Genomic DNA, 20,841 nt, shown 5'->3' with positions numbered 1-20,841 from the left:
GTTTGCATACTCTATGTGAATCACCAGGAATTAAATGATGAGCAAAGCAGACAGTGTCCCTACCCCTACTACACACGTCCAAAAGCTAGTGGAACTGGGACTATATCTCATGGGTAGTGCACTTGCCTTAGCATGTTGTGAGGCCCTAGGTTCATTTTGAGGGATGGACGGAGTATCGTAACATGTAGTTGTGAACTATGAAGACTGACACAATGGTAGTGTAATATGTCTGACTAATTTGGAGTTTTAGGAAGGCTTTCTAAGACAGAACGGAGGGTTAGAATGAAGCAGTGGTTAAAGTGTATTCTATGCCTAGCAAAGAATGGTCAGTGACCTGGCCACGGGGTCATGGTATATCGTGGCACTGAGTGCAGGCCAGTGTGATTTAAAAACAGAGAGGGCACATGACCATTACAGCTAAGTGTGACATTCACATGGAACTGCACACAACAGAAATGAAAAAGTGGGGAAGATCTGGTCACAAGGGCCTTGTCTTCTATGCTGTAGAACTCGAATTTTTCTTGTTTCCTGAGCAACCATTGCAGAATTTAAGGAGACTAGTAGCAGTATAGAAATTAGGTTTTCTTGGAGGTCTAAGACTACCTTGAAAACTGTGGGGCTTTTGCAGGAGGCTTAAGCCAATTTAGTAGTTTTAATAATGAAAATGACAGTGAGCCCTTGTCTTGGCTTATTATAGGCTCTAGTTAGATAGCTAGTGTTGAGTTGATAGAGTGTTCATCAGCCGAGGCAGTTTTACACCCAATTATTAAACTTGTGTGCACTTTACATATCCGATGGGGTTTGAAGAATGAAGATGTTACGTAAACATCCTTTCTTGTCCAGAAATCCAGTACTAATATTAATACTGGTTTATACTTCACCTACTTCCTTGAGAATAAATACTCTTTCTTCTGTGTTATGGAACAAACTTAGTTTCATGAATTTGGAGATAACACTGATTGTTGGACTGGAAACTGAGGAGTCTTCATTTAAGTAGATAAGTGTTCTTTCTTCCTCTTTTCTGTTCTGGAATGCACCACAATCTTGTGCCTCATTCTGCCAAGTGCTGGGATGGTGGGTATGAACCCCCAGGCCCAGCTGCTCAAGAGGCTGTTCTGTGACTCCAACTAGGTCAGTTGTAGAAAAAAGCAGTGACTTTAAATTTCATGTCAGCATGAGCCTCAGGATTTTACCTCCTGTCCTTCTCGCCACTGCTGTTTTGTTATTTAAAGGTTTTAGAAGTGAGTCAGAGAAGTTTCCATGGTCTGTTACTTCCCATCAAGTGATGTGTTATTTGTAGACATCTTATAGATTATTATTTTTGACAAGCAAAAGTGGGAAGTTGACTTATTTTTAAACATGAATAGATTTCTCCAAAGCTAGGGTGTCTTGCAGAATTATTTATTTCTGCCCAATGTTGGCATCTATAGTTACAACCAATCTGTAGAACAGGTCTGTCTAATATGTGTTTGTTCTGAGGCTTACTTTCATATCTTTTTATCAGTTGCTGTTTCTAAAACTTTGACCCTCATCCAGGGGCTACTAAAATATCATCAGTACTTGTGAAAAAAACAAGTGAAATTCAATAGACTTTTTAGTTTTAGGATATTGTGTCGTTTTCTTTCTTTTTTTTTTCTTTTAATTGAAAAGATAAGCACATAGTTGGGCAGTGATGGCACACACCTTTCTTTAATCCCAGCACTCAGGAGGCAGAGGCAGACGGATCTCTGTGAGTTTGAGGCCAGCCTGGTCTATAAGAGCTAGTTCTGTGATAGCTAGGGACTGTTGCACAGAAAAACCCTATCTCTAAATAAATAAAGATAAGCACAAACAAACAAAAGGGTATAGTGGTGCATGTCTTTAATCCCAGCACTCAGGAGGCAGAGGCAGGTAGATCTCTGTGAGTTCAAGACCAGCCTGCTCTACATAGTGACTCTGAGACAGCCAGAACTACACAGAGAAACACTTTCTAAAATATATATACATATATTAGGCCAGGTGACACATGTCTTTAATTCTAGCACTTAGGAGGCAGGCAAATCTCTATGAGTTTGAGGATAGCCAGAGAGCTATAATAGAGAAAGAGACAAGAGACCCTGTCTCAACAAACTAACAAGCAAAAAAGATTTATATTTATTGTAGGTGTGTGCATACATGTGCCTGTAAACTGTGGTGCATGTGTGGAGATCAGAGCACAGCTTGTGAGACTTGTTTGTCTCCTTCCAGGATGTGCGTCCACAACATGGAGCTCAGTTGTCAGGCTTGGCAGCAGGCATCTTTACCCACTGAGCCACCTGGCTCTCGTCATTTTCCTTATCTAGGTCCATCTCTAGGCTGTTATTCTTTAACTTCCCAAAGGTGGAGAAGCTGCTGGACCTTAGATACAGTAAAACCTAGCGATGCTTTTGCTCACTTCTCTTTCTTCCTCTTCCCCATACTTGTTTGCTGTTCTTTGCTGATTTAAACTGGACTTCTTCATTGTGTTAGGAAAGGGAACTTTCACACCAGCTGTCCTTCCTTATAATCTGGTCAGTGGAGCTATGCTGTTTTTTTGTAATTCTGGCATAGCTCAGTCACCCTGTGAAACAGTTGGCTGGAATGTTAAATGGGGGACTGGGGCTGTTGATGCCCACCTTGGATTGGTTATCTATGATCAAGATCATATAAGAAAATGACATTGTTTTCCAGTCGTACGCATTGGGAAATGGTGAAGAAGTACCTGATGTAACAGGAGAAAAGCCTCTGCAAAGGACTTTTTTGGTTTTTTGAGACAGAATTTCTCTGTAGCTTTAGAGCCTCTCCTGGAACTAGCTCTTGTAGACCAGGCTGGCCTCGAACTCACAGAGATCTACCTGCCTCTGCCTCCCAAGTGCTAGGATTAAAGGCTTGCGCCACCACCGCCCGGCTTGCAAAGGACTTTCTAAAAAGAAGAAAGATCACTGGAGAGGTGACTCAGAGGTTAAGAGCACTGGTTGCTCTTTCTGAGGTCCTGAGTTAATTCCTAGCAACCACATGATGTCTCATTAACTATCCGAAATGAGATCTGCTGCCCTCTTCTGGCCTGCAGGCATACATGCAGGCAGAACACTGTATACAAAATAAATTTTTAAGAAGAAATAAAAAAAAGAAACATTTTCTTAATACACAAGCTTTGTTTCTGTCATCTTTACAAAAATGGTATACAAGCCGGGCGATGGTGGCGCACGCCTTTAATCCCAGCACTCGGGAGGCAGAGGCCGGTGGATTTCTGTGAGTTCGAGACCAGCCTGGTCTACAGAGCTAGTTCCAGGACAGGCTCCAAAGCCACAGAGAAACCCTGTCTCGAAAAACAAAAAAAAACAAAAAAAAATGGTATACAAATTAAACTATTAGTTAGTGGCTGGCAAATCCTTTGTCCTGTTTGCAGTATAATGAGTTTTAGAAGCCTGGGGACATGAAAAGAACTAGAGGTCCTGACCTGAGATTACTCAAGTCAATCTGGTGGAAAATGAAAGGTTGCTTATGATAGATGTAATTGTGTGTTGTAGTAAAGACAACAAAATTTTATGCAAGCTTAGTAGTTGCCTTTCCACAGTTGGCATGACCTTCCTTCTTGCTACATCTCTTGTTGGTAGATATGTATACCTGGAGAATCTAGAGAAAGCATGGACATTTTGCAGAGATGTGTCACTACTGGCCAAAAATGGTATTGTTTCCTGTGAGTGTTAGATTAGTAGGGTCTCTGGGAGCAAAGAACAACATGCACTAGCATGTCTATGTACAGATTTATCAAACAGCAGTGCAGTGGAATCTTGTTGGTTAAATATGACATATTGATCAATTTTTAATTCTTCAGATTCTGTTTGAAAAACACTTTGCTCTTCCCTCTGAGATTACTAAAATACAGCAAGTACTTGAGAAAAACAAGTGGAATTAAACAGATTTGGGTTTTAAGATACTGCAATATTTTATTTTTTTATTTTAAAATCTTTATAGTGTGTGTGTGTGTGTGTGTGTGCCAAACCCCAAGACCTAACTAAAATGTCAGCTTAAGTATTGTTTGTTTTTAAGTCACTATAAGGGTAAAGGAAAGGAGAAGGCAGTAGTGTCCAAGATTCTCATGTGCACTGGGAAGATTGCAGTGGAAAGAAGACACCTGCCTGAGTGGACAGAGAGACGGCGATTGCAAGATGGAGTGTGTGAGAGAAGGGATCCATTTTTCTCTCTTAAGAATCTGAGTGACAGCTGGGCGGTGGTGGCGCACGCCTTTAATCACAGCACTCGGGAGACAGGCAGGTGGATCTTTGTGAGTTCAAAGCCAGCCTGGTCTACAAGAGCTAGTTCCAGGACAGGCTCCAAAGCTACAGAGAGACCCTGTCTTGAAAATTTAAAAAAAAAAAAAAATCTGAGTGACTCAGGATTTAAAGACAGTATGGAGGGGAGAAAAGTTTAGGCATTAGGATAAAAAAAATACAGATTTGGTCCAAGTCATCACACAGAGCTCCTTTCCTCTGTGTCTTGTGAACGTTCCCAGTACTTTGTGTCTATCCTGGCCCTCAGACTAGATGTGGGGGCTTTCTCTGGATAAGCAGAGTGTTCTGGAGGAAGGTGCTTTATATACCCTGAGCCTGAGCCTCATCCTCATCTTTGATCTAGCTGGTCTCCCAGTTAGTTGTGTAATGTTTTTCTGTAAGAGTGAACAGCAGCGGGTCACCAGACATCGGAAGAAAACATCTAGAGCACCGGATAGCACATGCCTTTGAGGCCTGCCTGGATTACTAAGTGAAATCAAGGCTAGCTGGGGCCAGATAGCAAGACTCTGACTCCAAAAATCAGGTAATTTTATTAGACAGAAAGTTAGAAGCCTTCCACTTTAGAGAAAACCAACAACCAGAAAACCCAGCCTACATCATGTATCTACCTACAACATGGTCTTTGAGGAACAAAGACAAGTTCATGAACAAGATAAGGGTTTTCCGAAAGAAGAAATGATTGAAGAATGAAGAGAAATAATTCTTGGAAAATCAGTATTAAAATTAACAGAACAAATGTGATAGGAGGAAATTATTGAGAAATACTGATAAAATAATCAAGAAAATTCTCCCACAGTTTTTTTTAAAGCACCCAGATGGGAAATGTAAAAGAAAACAGTCATATGTTGCAAATAATGAACAAATTAAATAGAATGAGGGAAATAGAAATAATAGGGGAAAAGATCCATGGCCGGAAGGTAACTTACTGTTAGAGCACGTGTTGCTCCTGCAAAGACCTGGGTTTGATTCCTAGTACCCACAGAATGGTTCACAACCATCTGAAGCTCCAATTCTAGGGATCCGATGCTATTTTCTGACCTCCATGAGCACTTCACATAAGTGGTATGCTTATATGTAGAAGGAGCTGCAGGCAGGCCTGCTTTTTGTCCCGCCCGGCTCCCGCACAGCTAGCTTAACACCCGAAGTAATTACACGGAAACTGTATTCATTTAAACACTGCCTGGCCCATTCATTTCAGCCTCTTATTGGCTGATTCTCACACCTTGACTAACCCATTTCTAATAATCTGTGTAGCACCACGAGGTGGTGGCTTACCGGGAAAGATTCAACATGTCTGACCTGGTGGCTGGCTCCATGGCGTCTGACCCCATGGCAGCTGCCTCACTGCCTTCTACCCAGCATCCTGTTCTGTTTACTCCACCTACCTAATTTTCTGTCCTATCAAAGGGCCAAGGCAGTTTCTTTATTAACCAATGAAAGCAACACATAGACAGATGACCGACCCTCCTACATCACTTATATACTTGTGTAAAATGCTAACACATGTTAAGAAAAATAATTACTTTTTAAAAAAACTGGAGGATAAAGAGATGAGTCAGTGGTCAAGATTGCTGAGCACTGCTGTTCTTACAGAGGACCTAGGTTTGGTTCCCAGTACTCACAGCGTACAGCTGACAGCTTGCTGTAACTCCATTTCTAGGTCATCTAATGTCTTCTGGCCTTTGAGGTACCTTGCACACAAGCAGTGGACGTATTCTCAAGCAGGCATATCCACATACACATGAAAATAAATAATACTGAAAAAAGATTATTATTTGATGAAGGGTTACAGTAAGGTAAGAGTAAAAGTGCTAATGGATACAAGGTTTCTTTAGGGGATGATAAAATATGCTAGTTACATGGTGATAATTTTATGGAATTCTAGATATACTAAAATTCGTTGGATTGTTCAATTTAAACAGGTAGATGTGACACAAGAGATGGAAGAGAATAATAAAATTTGGTTCGAGTGATTGCAAAAACAATAAGTAAAGTAGCTGAAACTACCTTTAGGAAATCCACTTCTTTATATAACATTTTTGTATGAACTTACATGTTAGGGTAGAATCAAAGGTTTTCTGGGGTTGGGGGTAAAAGTCAGGGTAAAACATATAGAGTCCAGGTTCAGTCTCCACTGAGAAGACACAAGGTAATGTTTTGTACAAGTATGTACTGATAAATTCAAATTATGGAAAATGAATTATTTTATCTGCCAATACAGGGTTTCTCTGTGTGGGCCTGGCTGTCCTGGTACTCTCTCTGTAGACCAGGCTGGCCTCGAACTCACAGAGATCCACCTGCATCTGCTTCCCAAGTGCTGTGATTAAAAGTGTGTGCTTGACACTACCTGACTGAAATTTCTTTTCTTAAAAGATACAGATTTTCAGAACTTATTTTAAAAAAAGAAAGAAAAGTTTAAAGAAGACCGTATTTCCTAGAAAAGCTAAACTCTTTCTGCTGTGTACTTGTACAATGCTCTTGTACACTGTAAAGATTTGTCACTAATATTGGTTTAATCAGGAAGAGTAAGCAGGGCAACCACACTAAGAGAATTGAGAGAAGAAGAAAGGCAGTCACAAGCCAGATGCAGAGGAAGCAAGATGAGAATGCCTTACCGAGAAAAAGTACCAACACACATGGCTAAACATAGACAAGTATTATGGGTGAAATAGTTGTAAGCGCTAGTTAGTAATAAGCCTGAGCAATAGGCCAAATAGTTTATAATTAATATAAAACTCTTGTTCATTTGGTACTGAATGGTTGCAGAACTGTGTGGGACAGAAACTTCTGGCTACATCTTTCCACAAAGAAAATCTTATGACCTGCCTGGCTTCATTAGTACATCAATGAAATATTTAAGGGAGAAGTAATTACCAGTTCTATACAATTTCCAGAAAATTGAATAGAGGTAATGTTTCCCAACACATTTAATGAGCTTCACGTTACCTGGATACCCAAATCAAAAACATTACAAAAGAGAGAGAGCTACACATTTCTTGACCATAGATAGACAATCTTGGCAAAATTTTTACAGTGGTAATCCAACAGTGTTTTAAAAAGGCAATGGGTGAGGACCAAATACAGTAGCACACACCTTTAATTCCCAGCATTTGGGAGGCAGAGGCAGGCCATCTCTGAGTTCAAGGACAACCTGGTTTGCAAAGTGAGTTCCAGGACAGCCAGGACACAGGTTTAAAAAAAAAAAAAAAAAACCACCTGTCTGGGGGTGGGAGGAAGCAAAAACCAAAAATAAATAAATAAATACCCACCTTCATTGAACCATGTTGTAGACTAGGGACTAGCCAATTTAATTAGGTTAAATAAGTAAATAAATGAATAAGTAAATTGTCCAAATTTGAAAAGGCATGCAAGCTTTTCCTTACTTTACCACAGCATGTTACTTTATCCTGTGGTGCCCTCAAAAAAATTTAAAATAAGTAGAAGAAAGTCTCGGAATATAAGATCAGTCCTGAAGAATGTGTTTTATTTTATATTTTCTGGTGGCACTGACCCAAGATTGCAAGCATGCTAGACAAGCAAGCTTTCTCTGAGCTACATTCCCTAACCCCAAAACTGCCATTTTTAGTAGCATTAAAAATTAGTAAGTATTCCTCTGCAGAAGTATGATGAAGGTAGTAGAAGGATCTGTATTCTGTTTTCCAGTACTAGCAGACATGGCTGAAAGAAAGACCTAATTAATACAGATTTGCTGTTGGTCATGGGTCAGAAGGCAAGGTGTCAATAAACTCTAAATTGATTCATAGAATTAAATGCAATTCCTGTCACAGTCCTAGAAGGCTTTTTTTTTTTTTTTTTTTTTTTTTTTTTTGGTTTTTTGAGACAGGGTTTCTCTGTGGCTTTGGAGCCTGTCCTGGCACTAGCTCTTGTAGACCAGGCTGGTCTCGAACTCACAGAGATCCGCCTGCCTCTGCCTCCCGAGTGCTGGGATTAAAGGCGTGCGCCACCACCGCCCGGCTCCTAGAAGGCTTTTTGTAGAAATTTAAAATATTCTTAATTTCATATTATAATATAGAGAACCTGAAATAATCCCAGCAGATTTGAAAATAAGTTAAAAGAAAAATAAGGACTTAGACTGTTCTTTCAATGTTTGTATGAGGATGACAGTAATCAAGGTAAACAGGATTGGCGTAATGATAGACAGATGACTTTAGGGGTGCAGAGCATCCAGAAATAGAACCACAGGTTTAGAAGCTGCGGGTTAGAGCAGGAAGACGGAGGAGGAGAAGGAATTTCTGTTTGAATTTGCAAAGAATGTTATATTGATAGTGCAAAAAAAAAAAAAATGTGCAGTGAAGCCATAAGTAAGTTGGGTAATTTAAAGATGAAACATTTACAACTGTAACAAAAAGGAAAGTGTACTCCAGGTGTGGTGGCTCATGTGTTCAACCTTAATATCTGTAGGCTGATACCGAAGAATTACCATTAATTTGAGGCCATTGTTGGCTGAAGAATGAGGCCCTGTCTCAGAAAAGCAGGTGGAGGAGGAGGGAGGGAAAGAAGGCTTTAACTTACTCAAGTGACCTCTGTAAATGTGTCTTTGGAGGCACCTTCCAGCAGGATGAATGTTTGTGTGCCAGTTTCCTGTCAGCCACTGTTCCCAGAATAGGATTCTTTTGCAATAACTTCATTCCTAATCAGTTTCAGAAAAAATACAAAATAATAAATGCCATAAATAGCCTTGTTTAAAGAGATTATTTTTCTCTCCCCACCCCCATGCCCTCTAGGAAGTAAAAAGAAAGAAAAAGAACGGCCAGAGATTTCTCCTCCATCTGATTTTGAACACACCATCCATGTTGGCTTTGATGCTGTTACTGGAGAGTTCACTGTAAGTTTACCTACTGGAGGTTTGTATATGGCAGTTAAACAGTGCTGAAGGGTTGCGGGAACACTCTGTGAAGAGAAGCGCTTTCTGTACAAGTGTGAGGACCCGAGTTTAAATCCCCAGAATGCATACAACACAGAACACAGAAGTGATTGTGGTACTCGTACAGTGGGATGGGGACGAGAGTCTCCGAAGGCTCCAGGGCAGCTAGCATGGTGTGTGATGTAAGTAGTGAAAACAGAAGACCTTGTCTCCAGGTAGAAGACAGTGATGACTGAGATGATCCTCTGACCTCTGCAAATGTGCACATACTCAAGAAACAGAAAAGGCGTACTCAAGCATTTTTAGGATTAAGTTTTAAATCAGTTTTTCTCTCTGGTTTTTTGAGACATGATTATTATGTAACCCAGGCTGGCTTCCTATGAACTCATTTTGTTGTTGAGGCTGGTCTTGAACTCAGCCCTCCTATTTCTGCCTTCCTGTCTGTGTGCTGGGGTGACAGCTATGAGTTAACATGACTGGTGTTGAACTTTTCTATCCCATGTGATTAGTTCCTTTTCCTTTGTCGTCATTTCTTTAAAGCAAATTCTCACTACGATCCCAGTAAAACCTGAAACTCTGAATGCCCCTGAGAGAGTGGGGTTACACGCTATCATGACTAGTGTTAGTTATCAATTTTTTACTGTTTTTTGCTTGTCATAAAAATATTAGTAATTGGGGCTGGAGATGTGGTTCCGAATTACGTACATGCAGGCAAAACGTTCATATTCATAAAATAACCTTTAAAGAAATTAGTAATTGGATGACCTTTTTCTCTAGAGAGCTGAGCCTATAAATTATAGTTATGAAAAAACAGATACAGAGAAATGGAATTTTAGGTCTAGGTAATGGCTCAGTTGGCAAAATGCTTGCTTTGTAAGCATGAAAAGATCTGAATTCAGGTCCCTAAAACTCAAATAAAATCCAGATGCTATGCTGGGAGTGATCCTGCATTCCCAGCGTACTTGTAACATTTTAGATCAGTTGAAGTCCCTATTTCAAACAAATGTTGGAAGCCACCTGAGGATCACACTAGAATCTGTCCTTTGACCACATAGTCCTTTAAAAAAAAAAAAAGATTATACTTTTGGTCGGATATGGTAGCTCAAGCCTTCATCCCAGCTACAGAGTCTGCAGGATAGCCAGGGCTACGCAGAGAAATCCTACCTCAAAAACAAGCAAATAGAAAAGTGTATACTTTTATAATCCCAAAGCTTAGGCACCTGAGGGTAGTATTGTGAGTTCCAGGCCAGGCTGAGCTATATAGTTAAAACTTTGTTTCAAAACTAATAAATAGGGGCTATATAGAGATGGCTCAGTAGTTACTAGCACTTGTTCTTGTAGAGGACCTGGTTTCAATTCCTAGCACTCACATCACAACTCACAACCATCCATGACACATACTGTACAGACAAACATATATATGGACAAAACATTCATGCATACATCAAAAAAATAGTAACTTTAAAAAAAATCATTTTAGCCAAAAATTTATGTGTGTTGGTTGGTTATCATTGATCTATGAAAATGTTCTTTACTAGAGCAATTCAAATCCTAACTGAATTGTGAATTTCTTCCTGTTAGGGCATGCCGGAACAGTGGGCGAGACTGCTGCAGACCTCCAACATTACCAAACTGGAGCAGAAGAAGAACCCTCAGGCTGTGCTGGATGTCTTGAAGTTCTATGACTCCAACACTGTGAAGCAGAAGTACCTGAGCTTCACTCCTCCTGGTAAGACACCAGACAGTGCCAGAGCCTTGTCAGATGAAAAGATTCCTCTGGGAAAGTGAAAACTGGAAGGATTGCTGTTGTCCCTCCTCTCCTGCATAAATCTGCCTTTAGAGAGTAAAGAGGTTGACCCATGATGCCATGACTGAATGTCCGGAGGTTGTAGTAACCTCATCATTTGCCAGAAATGGAGTTGGTGGATGTTTTGGCTCTGTTTATTTAGTCTTTTCTTCTTGGATGCTTTTAAATGACTTTCAGCAGTAGAAGGCAAAAGGTCTGAATTAATAGACAAGCTCATGCTAGAGATGGTTATTGTTAGTGGTATAAATTGAAGTGAGTTTTATAAATAAATGGCAGGCTTTAAAATGAAATGCTTTTCCACTATCTTGAAAAACCAAAAAAAAAAAAAAAAGAAAAGAAAAATGCTTTTCTACTCTTCTGGGTGTGCTGAAAAACACCTTAATCCCATTACACAGGAGGCAGAGACAGGCAGGTCTTTGTGAGTTCAAGGCCACTCTGGTCTACATTTTGAGATCCGTACCAGCCAAGGATACACAACAGTAAGACCCAGTCTCAAAGAAAAGAAAAAAAATTCTGTTAAAAAATTGAAACTTCCTGGAGAGATGGCTCAGGGATTAGGTTAAGAAGTGCTAGTTGTTCTTTGAAGACCCAGGTTCAGTCCCCAGCACCCATGTGGTGGCTCACAATCATCCCTAACTCCAGTTTCAAGAGATCCAGTGGGGTCACCAGACACATGTGCACATGCATGAAGGCAGAATACATACGCACACGAAAGAAATGAAGTCTAAAACTTGAAAGATTATTCAGGGATTATAGCAGATACCAGGCCAGCCAGAGCTACATTGCAAAAACCCTGTCTGCCTTTTTGCACATACATTTATTTATTTATTTATTTATTTATTTATTTATTTATTTGTTGTTTTCTCTCTCAAATTGGTAATGTCTTTTCTGTTTCACATTTAGAGAAAGATGGCTTCCCTTCTGGAACACCAGCAGTAAGTTAATCATTTATTATAGTTTATGTTCTAATTTAGGTTACCTAAAACAAATCTTTATTTTGCTTACTAAAATATAAAATCACATGTCATAGCTCATGTCTCTGACTTCATAACTCACCAAGGTAGTGAGTTCACTGCATATTTGAAGGACTGGATAACTAGTAAGATCATGTCTTAAAAAACCAAAAGTAAAATAAAGTTAGCCATCAGATAAATAACTACTTTTTGTTTTTGTTTTAAGTTAGCTACTTGATTAGTTGAAGAGAAGAAGTAAATAGGATTTTGGTGGGCACTTTAAAGCCACTAAACTTTATAATGCCCTCCAGAGCAATTTAGCTACTTCTCCAGTGTTTCAATTTCGAACTTAAATATGGTGAACTGAATGGCATAGTCTCTTCTCCTATCAGTACCATTCAGAGTATGATAAACTATGGCACATTCTAAGTAGTTAAAACATACCAGCACCTTTTCTTGCTTTATTAACTGGTAAACCAGGATCTTTCAAATGCCTCAAAGTGAGGTTTGTGTCTATATCATCCAGAGGACCTTTGCTTTGCTCCCATGAAGTCGATTCCCTACTTATAGAGCACCGTGTGTGCGTCTGTAAAGGGCAAGAATAGTACTCCAGTGGTTCAGTGCTAGAGCAGTTAGAGCATACACAGGCCTTGGTTCAGTCGTTAGCAGAGCCTCCTCCCCACTAAAAATTATATTCACCACATATATTCATTTACTTTTTAATTGATTGTATCAGAACCAGTAAAGTTTGATTGTTTTTAAATGAGCTGTTGAAAAAATAAACTTTTTTAAAAAATCCTTTTGTTTTTATTAAGCTATAGATTTTTCTTTAAAATATTTTAAAAGGGGAGTCACATTTTAACCTTTTAATTTTATTGGTTTACCCTCCTTTTTTGCTCATGTGATGAATGCAGCTGAATACCAAGGGATCAGAAACATCAGCAGTAGTAACAGAGGAAGACGATGATGATGAAGATGCTGCTCCTCCTGTCATTGCCCCTCGGCCAGATCATACAAAATCAGTGAGTGATTGGCTGGTGACCTGCACTGTGTCTTTGAAAACACTGGTCTGCATTTGACTTGCAGTTGTTTAAAGGCCCTCAAGCTTGAACTACTGTAGTCTGGAGAAACTGGTTAATTATCAGAACCTACTTTTTGGAGCTGATGAGATGACCAGCAGGTAAAAGTTGCTTACTACCAAGCCTGGCAGCTTGCATGCAGTCCCCAAGACCCACAGGTAGAGGGAGAGAACCAGTTCCTACCAGTTGCCCTCTGACCGCCTCATGCACATTCTGGTGCATGTGTACATGCACACAATAAGCAAATTAAAATTAATAAAACTACTTTGAAAAGTAATGTCTTGAATAGGCTTGGTGGGTGCCCATCTTTAATCCCAGCATGGTAGGTGGATCTCTGTGAGTTAAGGTCATTGTTTAGTGAGTTCCAGGCCAACTAGAGCTACATAACTCACTGGGTTTTTCTTTCTGTATTTCTCTGTTCCTCTATTCTAAGGAGGATCTATTTCTTTAACTTTCTCAAGATAGATAACTATTATATCTAAAACTAAATCATTACTATTCCCTGGATTATGTATTTTACCTTGCTCTCAAAGACTGTGTGTTTATTCAAGAAGCATTTAAGAGTGAAATTACTTACTAAGAGAATTTTAAGCATAGGGGCCTTAAGTAGAGACAAACAGTGAGAAGCTGCGCCGGTCCTGCCCTTCCCGCTGTGATGAGGTAGAATGCAGGATGTGCTTTGCTGCCCTAGGACCCGGCTCTGCTCTGCAGGCAGAGCTGAGACTGACGCGGTGGTAGAGCACTGTTATATCTTTATGATTTAGGACTGGCTGTTGGAAAGGGAACAATCAGTGTCGAGTTTGTAAAACTTAGGAGGGGAGGTGGTTAGAGTTATTTCAACATCAAGACTCTTATTCTTTTCTGTTCCTAAGCTGTGCTGGGTTTGTTTTGTTTTTGTTTTGAGCCAGGTTCTCATGTGGTCTAGGCAGTATGTAGCTGAGGCTGGCCCAGAACTCTTGATCCTCCTGCCTGTTTCTCAGGCACCCAGATAGAGGTGTGTGTACCATCCCTGGCTGCAGGTGTGCTTTTTATTTATTTATTATTTTTATTTTATGTGTGTGACTATTTTGCCTGGGTATGTATCTGTGTACCACATTGTACCTGATGCCTATGGAAGTCAGAAAACGGCATCAGATCCTCTGGAACTGTGTTACAGGTGGTTATGAGCAGCCATATGGGTTCTGGGAATTGAATCTGGGTCCTTTGGAGGAGTAATGTGTGCTTCTTTCATTACATTGTTCTCAGTTTGTTAGATATGGAATTTCATAGACCTATTTTGCTAGATACTTTCAAAATACATGCTGTGTCAAAAAAGATATTATGCATTATTTCCTGGTTACATGATTTAGGGAGGTGGGAGTATTTATAACAGGGTCTTTGTGTAGCCCAAGCTATCCTTGCTGTATCTGCCTCCTGAGTGTTAGGCTTACAGACATGTACACTATGCTTGGCAGTTATGTGTTTCTTTTTTTTTTTTTTTAAATATTTATTTATGGCCGGGCGGTGGTGGCACACGCCTTTAATCCCAGTACTCGGGAGGCAGAGGCAGGCGGATCTCTGTGAGTTCGAGGCCAGCCTGGTCTACAAGGGCTAGTTCCAGGACAGGAACCAAAAGCTACGGAGAAACCCTGTCTCGAAAATAAAAAAAAAAAATTATTTATTATGTATAAAATATTCTGTCTGTCTGTATGCCAGCAGGCCAGAAGAGGGCACCAAACCCTTTTACAGATGGTTGTGAGCCACCATGTGGTTGCTGGGAATTTGGTAGAGCAGGCAATACTCTTAACCTCTGAGCCATCTCTCCAGCCCCCATGTGTTTCTGTGTTTCTTGTGTGAATATACTGTCCCATTCTTCCAAACAGTGGGAAAAATAACTTAGTTTTGCTAAGCAAAAAAAAAAAAAAAAAAAAAGGTCCAAAGGATGCCTTTTCTGCTACCAAGACCATGTGATAATGTTTTCTCTCAAGTCTCAGCAATGAACTATTTCTTTGCAGATTTACACACGGTCTGTCATTGACCCTATTCCTGCTCCAGTTGGTGATTCTAATGTTGATGGTGGTGCCAAGTCTTCAGACAAACAGAAGAAAGCCAAGATGACAGATGAAGAGATTATGGAGAAATTAAGTATGCAGGCTATACTTTATTTCCTTAAAAACATTTGTCTCGGAGCTGGGGATAGTTGTTGCCTGGGGGAAGCACTTGCTTAGTGTATGCAAAACCCTTGGTCCCTGCCAGCTACATCCAAAGGACATAGCTTGACTCTGTCAGAGGGTTGCATATAGCTTCTCAATACAAACCTATAAAAGGGCACTTGCCGTCAAGCCTGATGACCCAGTCCAACGTCTAGGATCCACATGGAGAAAGGAAAGAACCGACTCCCCAAGTTTTCTGACCTCCTTTTGTGGAGACTTAAGCGTGCACCCATGCATATACATACATACTAAACAAAAAAGAAACATAAAATTTTTCCTAAAGAACACGACCTTCTGTAATATGTGTCAGCAAGGTAACAATAATATCTGTTCACAAATCTATAGCAGCTTCCAATAGCACTGACCTGGGGGGAGGGAGTACTCAAGGAAAGTCTCCGGGTAGATAGTGTTTAAATCATGGATGTGCTCTAGTTATTGTTTTTATTCCTTTTAATTATGAACCTGCTTTTACCGTGGCATTCTATAGAAATACATATGCCGGGCGGTGGTGGCGCACGCCTTTAATCCCAGCACTCGGGAGGCAGAGGCAGGCGGATCTCTGTGAGTTCGAGACCAGCCTGGTCTACAAGAGCTAGTTCCAGGACAGGCTCCAAAACCACAGAGAAACCCTGTCTCGAAAAACTAAAAAAAAAAAAAAAAAAAAAAAGAAATACATAATAATCCTTCTTAGGAAAGCTGCTACTTTGAAACAATAAACCAGAACAGTGGTTGCCAGCATTTAGTCATGACCTCTAGTTGTCTCGCCCCTCTTTTGCTGCAGATCTTTTTTCGGTATCTTACTGTGGGTCTTGGCTTTGTGTTTTATAGCTTGGAGGTAGAGTACTTAGGTAGATTATAACTTTGCTTCATGTATTCATGTATTGCCTTGAGCAGCTGACAGTGCTGAGATATTTTCTCCAGTTTTAATAGTAAATATGAGTTTCAATTATTTTTTCTAATTTCTTGAATTTAGTATTTATTTCTTAATATATTGAAGTTTTTTTTTTTTTCCCAAAACATTTAGTTTTTCTAAGTATATTAAAAGGTAGAAGATGGCTGGGCAATGGTGGTACATGCCTTTTATCCCAGCACTTAGGAAGCAGAGGCAGGGGTATCAACCTGCCTGGTCTACAGAGTGAGTTCCAGAACAGCCAGGGCTACACAGAGAAACTTTGTCTCAAAATACAAAAAAAAAAAAAGTCCAACCCGTTGGAAAAGTGTGCCACCACCTTTTATTGCTTATTTTTCTTAATTTCTTTTCAACTTTAAAATTTTATGTGTATTAAGTGTTTTGCCTATATGTGTGTATATGCACTGCATGCATGCCTGGTGCCAGCAGAGGTCAGAAGTGGATGTTGCGTCCTCTGGAACTAGAGTTATGGGTGTAAGCCACTATGTAGATGTTGGGAATTGAACCCAGGTCCTGTGATTTTAACTGTTGAGACAATTCTCTAGCCCCTGCTTATTTTTCTTTAGTGTTGATTGTTTAAAGCAAATTATTTTTGAAACTTAGTGTATGGGAAAGTACTTTTATAATCAATGCAGGCTATTAAAAGGAATAATATCAAATTTTATTTATATTTAGTTTGCTTGACTGACTTCTAATTTTTGTTTTAAATAGGAATTATTGTGAGCATCGGTGATCCTAAGAAAAAATACACAAGATATGAAAAAATTGGACAAGGGTAAGTTTGATTCTATTGATACGATACTCAGTACTCATGGATATACAGAATCTACCCTCTGACACTGAACACTTCACTATTTTGGGTGGTACCTTGGGAGATTGTGTAAATAGAAACTATACTTCTAATTGGGATATAATGATGCATACTTGCAGCACCATCACTTGAGATGCTGTGGCAAGATTGTTACAGACTGGAGCCCAGCCCATAGCCTGACCCTGTCTCAGAAAATAAATAGACTGAGCAGTGGTGGTGCACGCCTTTAATCCCAGCACTCAGGAGGCAGAGGCAGGCGGATTCTCTGTGAGTTCGAGGTCAGCCTGGTCTGAAGAGCTAGTGCTGCTACACAGAGAGATCCTGTCTTGAAAAACCAAAAAATAAAATTAAATTAAAATTAAAAAAATAAAAATAAAAGTAATCCAGCACTGATTAGTAGTAACTTTGTATTGTCTGTCCTCCCTCTCCCTCTTTCTCTCTCTCTGACCCTCATCTCTTCTTCACTTCCTCCATCATCGTCATCTTCAACAAAGTTCCCTGTGTGGCCCAGGCTGATCCCACACTCACTGTATAATCCAAGTCTTAGTAATCGTCTGTCCTTAGCTTCCCCAGTGCTAGGACTAAAAGTGTGTGTCGCCATGTGTGGCTTTCATTGCTTTTTCCTGTATATCATTTTCCATAGATGGTGAGGTAGAAAAATTGCACATATATAATGTATTTTAAAGGCAGTTTATTTATTACTTATTTACTTACTGTTTTATTCCCAATCTTTTTTTTTAGATTTATTTATTATGTATACAGTATTCTGGATATTCTATCTGCATGTATGCCTGAAGAAGGCACCAGATCTCATTACAGATGGTTGTGGCCACCATGTGGTTGCTGGGAACTGAACTCAGGACCTTTAGAGGGGCAGGCAGTGCTCTTAACCACTGAACCATCTCTCCAGCCCTTATTTCCAATCTTAATTTAACACTGATTTTAATAACAAAAAAATAGAAAGTCACCATTTGTTTTCAGTGCTGGAGAGTAACTCAAGCCTTGTGCCTGCTGGGCAAGGGCTTTACTACTGAGCTACATCTCAGGCTTCCTACCTTTGTGTTTTTACATAATTGATAAGTTGCACAGTAATAGTGATGAATGAACAAGAATAATACTTAGGAATGACAGTCAGAGATTGAGTGTTGAAATTGCAGAGTGCTGAGATTAAAGGTGTGTGCCAACATGCCCTGCCACTTAAGCATAGAAGGAGATTTTTGAGGATGTGCTGTTTTCTACTACTACTGCTTCTCCTCTCCTTCTTCTTCCTCTTCTTCTTCCTCTTCTTCCTCCTTCTCCTCTTCTCTTATTCCTCCTCCTCCACTCCCCCCTCCTTTCTTCTTCTTTCCTTTTATTTTATTTTATTTTTTTAAGCAGACTGGATGTGAGATTTATTACTGAACATGATTTGGTAGGGTACAGGAGAGCACCATGAAAGCCCTCAGGAGTGTAGGGCTTGCCACTTGTCCAGGGGACCACGATTAGGAATATATTTGACCCCACAGCCATCAGGCATGAGTCGCTTCTCAGCAACCATGTCTTCAAATTCATCTGCATTAAACTTAGTAAAGCCCCATTTCTTTGAGATGTGGATCTTCTGGCGGCCAGGGAATTTGAACTTGGCTCTACGAAGAGCCTCAATCACATGTTCCTTATTCTGCAGCTTAGTGTGGATGGACATGATGACCTGGCCAATGTGAACCCTGGCCACTGCGCCCTGGGGCTTCCCAAAGGCACCACGCATGCCTGTCTGGAGCCTACATTGGAGACAGCATTGAGATCAGACTTGAATAAGTGCCAGAAAATTGTCTCCAAGGTCCCTTAGGGCATCCCATACAGGTAACAGGCTGCATATACTACCAAGGAGGCTGCTGTTTGCAACCATTGCACACCAGGGCCCCAAGGGTTTCCTTTTATTTTTATAGGTCTGAAAAATTTGTGTTTGAGTTTTGGCCACAAGGATCACCTCACTGTTTTCTCCCCTCTTTTCGTTTTAGGAGTATTAGTCTAAGATGTTGAATCTTTTTTCAGTTGTTCAAAGCCTGAAGTGTTTGAATACTGTAAATGGTGTAACTTAAGAACTTAATTCTATTCTTTTTTTTTTTTTCCTACAGGGCTTCAGGTACAGTTTTTACTGCAACTGATGTAGCACTGGGGCAAGAGGTAGCTACTGTTTAGTCTTCATGTTGACTATTTGTGTAGGGAGAAGGAATAATGAATAGAACCATGTTGTGGGTCATGGAGTGTATATGCTTATCTGTACATAAATGTGTAGTAACCAGAGGCTATCCTCACCAAATAAGTGAGGCTGATCTGTCTATGTGGACTTCCCCAGCTCTGGATGTATAGATACATGCCACCACAAAAGGTTTTGGGATGGAAGGAACTGATATCTTTGTACTTGGAAGTGCTTTAGCAGCTGAGCTGTCTCCTCAGCCCTAGAATGTAATGTATTAGAAGAATTGATCTAATTCTTATAATAATTAGCAACAGTTATTATGTTAGGGGAAAAAAGATGAATTTGTACAGGATCATGAATAAGGAAATACTTTTAAATATTTGCTAGTTTAGAATTTTTTTTAAAAAGTAATTCCTTGTATAGACTGACATTAATCTAGGGTCAGTGAGGTAGTTGAGCAGGTAAAGTCACTCACCAACACAGAGCCCACACACAGAAAACAAACAATTTCATTTTAAAATGTTTTAAATACAAATTCAAATATAATTTAGAATCTGTATCACAAAACATTGTAGCTAGGCAGTATACATGTAAAAACATAATGTATGAGTAAGTCACAATCTCACTGTGTAAGGTATACATATATAACTAGCTAATTGGTGCTTGTAACTCTGTCAGAGAATTAGAAATGCTGTTTTGATGTTTCAAATATGTTTCTATTATAGGTTGCTATTAAGCAGATTAACTTACAGAAACAACCAAAGAAGGAATTGATCATTAATGAAATTCTGGTGATGAAAGAATTAAAGAATCCCAACATAGTCAACTTCTTGGACAGGTAAATACGAATATTTTCTTGAAAGTTGAGATCAACTCGGGGTAGTGATTCATGACTGTAACTCCAGCATTGGAAGACGAGAGTGAGTGAAAGTCAGAAATGAGAAAGGGAGGCTGAAGAAATAGCTTGTGCTCTTCATGAGCATATACCCAACACCCACATGGCAACTTACAACTTCCTGTGACTCCACTTCCTCTTTGAGCCTCTGTTAACACTCACATAGTGCATAGTGCTCAGTGAGGCAAACATACACATAAATTACATAAATAAATCTTAAAACATAAAAAAATGAAAAACATACATTGGGATAAAAATATGGGCATTTGTGGTTGGAGAGATGACTGAGCAATTAAGAGCCCTTGCTGCCACGTAATGGCTTATACCCTCCTGTGACTCTGGTTCTAGGGCATTCACCTCTCTCTTCCAGTCTCTGCATGCATGCATACACGTAAGCAAAACACACAAAATAAATTTAACAATTAGTACTTAGCCGGGCGGTGGTGGCGCACGCCTTTAATCCCAGCACTCGGGAGGCAGAGGCAGGCGGATCTCTGTGAGTTCGAGACCAGCCTGGTCTACAAGAGCTAGTTCCAGGACAGGCTCCAAAACCACAGAGAAACCCTGTCTCTCGAAAAAACCAAAAAAAAAAAAAAAAACAATTAGTACTTAACTGTCTTCAAAAAAACAAAAGAAAAAAGCAAAAACCCAGAAATTTGTAGTTTCATTATTTGGTACAGGCATAGCATTTTAGATTGAGATGCCCCTGCTGAAAAGGAAAGCCGAAAGGAGGAGGGGAAGAAAGGTGAAAACTGCACACTGCAGTCGAGGGCCTTTCTGAAAGGACCTCCCTTGACAAACGAGAGGACATTTTCATGAAGGATGGCCGGCAGTGCTG

At 39.9% G+C, this 20,841-nt stretch overlaps 1 protein-coding gene and 1 pseudogene across 2 annotated transcripts in view; one reads left to right on the top strand and one right to left on the bottom strand.

Annotated features, from left to right (window-relative positions):
• The window catches only part of Pak2 (p21 (RAC1) activated kinase 2), a 62,305-nt gene that overhangs the window by 25,100 nt on the left and 16,364 nt on the right, over positions 1-20,841 (top strand). For both annotated transcript variants that reach the window (XM_041673323.1, XM_041673324.1), the window contains 8 exons: positions 9,038-9,138; positions 10,759-10,906; positions 11,888-11,919; positions 12,852-12,959; positions 15,011-15,140; positions 16,830-16,893; positions 19,044-19,092; positions 19,834-19,946. In XM_041673323.1, coding sequence (XP_041529257.1) covers positions 9,038-9,138; positions 10,759-10,906; positions 11,888-11,919; positions 12,852-12,959; positions 15,011-15,140; positions 16,830-16,893; positions 19,044-19,092; positions 19,834-19,946 — 745 coding nt within the window. The remainder of the gene's footprint in view (positions 1-9,037; positions 9,139-10,758; positions 10,907-11,887; positions 11,920-12,851; positions 12,960-15,010; positions 15,141-16,829; positions 16,894-19,043; positions 19,093-19,833; positions 19,947-20,841) is intronic.
• On the bottom strand, positions 18,733-18,854 carry LOC121462092 (annotated as a pseudogene).

The sequence above is a fragment of the Microtus oregoni genome, unplaced genomic scaffold (genome assembly GCF_018167655.1).
Source record: "Microtus oregoni isolate MIOR12 unplaced genomic scaffold, Mior012 000023F_ref0000262, whole genome shotgun sequence".
NCBI classification, from domain to species: Eukaryota; Metazoa; Chordata; class Mammalia; order Rodentia; family Cricetidae; genus Microtus; species Microtus oregoni.
This window is presented reverse-complemented; position numbering and strand designations above follow the sequence as displayed.